The sequence below is a fragment of the Egretta garzetta genome, unplaced genomic scaffold, assembly GCF_000687185.1.
Source record: "Egretta garzetta isolate BGI_Z169 unplaced genomic scaffold, ASM68718v1 scaffold140, whole genome shotgun sequence".
Taxonomy (NCBI): Eukaryota; Metazoa; Chordata; class Aves; order Pelecaniformes; family Ardeidae; genus Egretta; species Egretta garzetta.
The window spans coordinates 210226-211100 of record NW_009258376.1 but is presented as its reverse complement, the minus strand read 5'-3'; the positions used below and the strand labels follow the sequence as shown (position 1 = coordinate 211100).

The 875-nt window shown below is 67.2% G+C and overlaps 1 protein-coding gene across 1 annotated transcript in view; it reads right to left on the bottom strand.

Moving 5' to 3' along the window:
• LOC104127285 (cytoplasmic phosphatidylinositol transfer protein 1-like) overlaps nt 1-875 on the bottom strand; it is a gene marked incomplete at its 3' end in the record, with an annotated part of 14110 nt that continues 13235 nt past the window's right edge. The window contains exons 4-7 of the mRNA XM_009639945.2: nt 683-690; nt 302-408; nt 121-216; nt 1-27 (exon numbers count right to left, since the gene is read on the bottom strand). Coding sequence (XP_009638240.1) covers nt 1-27; nt 121-216; nt 302-408; nt 683-690 — 238 coding nt within the window. The remainder of the gene's footprint in view (nt 28-120; nt 217-301; nt 409-682; nt 691-875) is intronic.

Here is an 875-nt window from a genome sequence, read left to right as displayed (position 1 = left end):
CTTGGCCGAGCTGAAGAAACGGGGGTGCTGGGGCGGGGCAGAGCAGGGCCGTGAGCCCCCCCTTGGGATGGGAGGCAAGGGGGTGGCTCCAGAAGCATCCCCCATCCCCACCCGTGCTACCTCCAGGCTGCGGTAGTAACGCTCGGGGATCTCGTCGAAGGCGATGTCCAGGAAGGAGACCTCGTGGTCGCCCAGGATTTTATCGCTGTGGAAGATCTGGGGAGGGGGAAGGAGGGTGAGAGGTGGGGGTGTGCGTCCCCTGCGATGAGTTTGCCAGGTCTCAGCTGCGGCGCGGACTCACGTTCTCACTGTCCCCGCAGTTGTCCTCGTACTTGGTCTCAATGTAGATGGAGAACTTGGGCAGGAAGGAGCACTGCAGGGAGCGGCTGGCAGCTGGCCCCGAGGACGCTGATCCCCAAGGGACACCCACCCCGAGGGACACCCAGACCCCGAGGGACACCCAGACCCCGAGGGACGCCCAGACCCCGAGGGACGCCCAGCCCTAAGGACACTCGCACCCAAGGGACACCCAGACCCTGAGGGCCCCCCACCCCAAGGGACGCCCAGCCCCAAGACACCCACCCCTAAAGAAGCTGACCCCAAGGGACACCGACCCCCAGGGGATGCCCACCCCTGTGTCCCCTCCCCAGCCATGCCAGGTGCCCCCATGCCACCTCCTTACCGTGTACTCTGCAGTGACACCGTGGCACATCAGCATCAGGCGGTGGCATCACCAGGTGGCATCACAGGTGGCATCACGGGGGGAGAGAAGGAGCGGTGAGACCGGGAAGCGGCCAGGGCCAGGCTCTCCCAGCAGCCCCGTGCCGCTGGCGAGGGGCAGGGTGCCTGGCAGCGCCCATGTCCGTGCCCAGCCC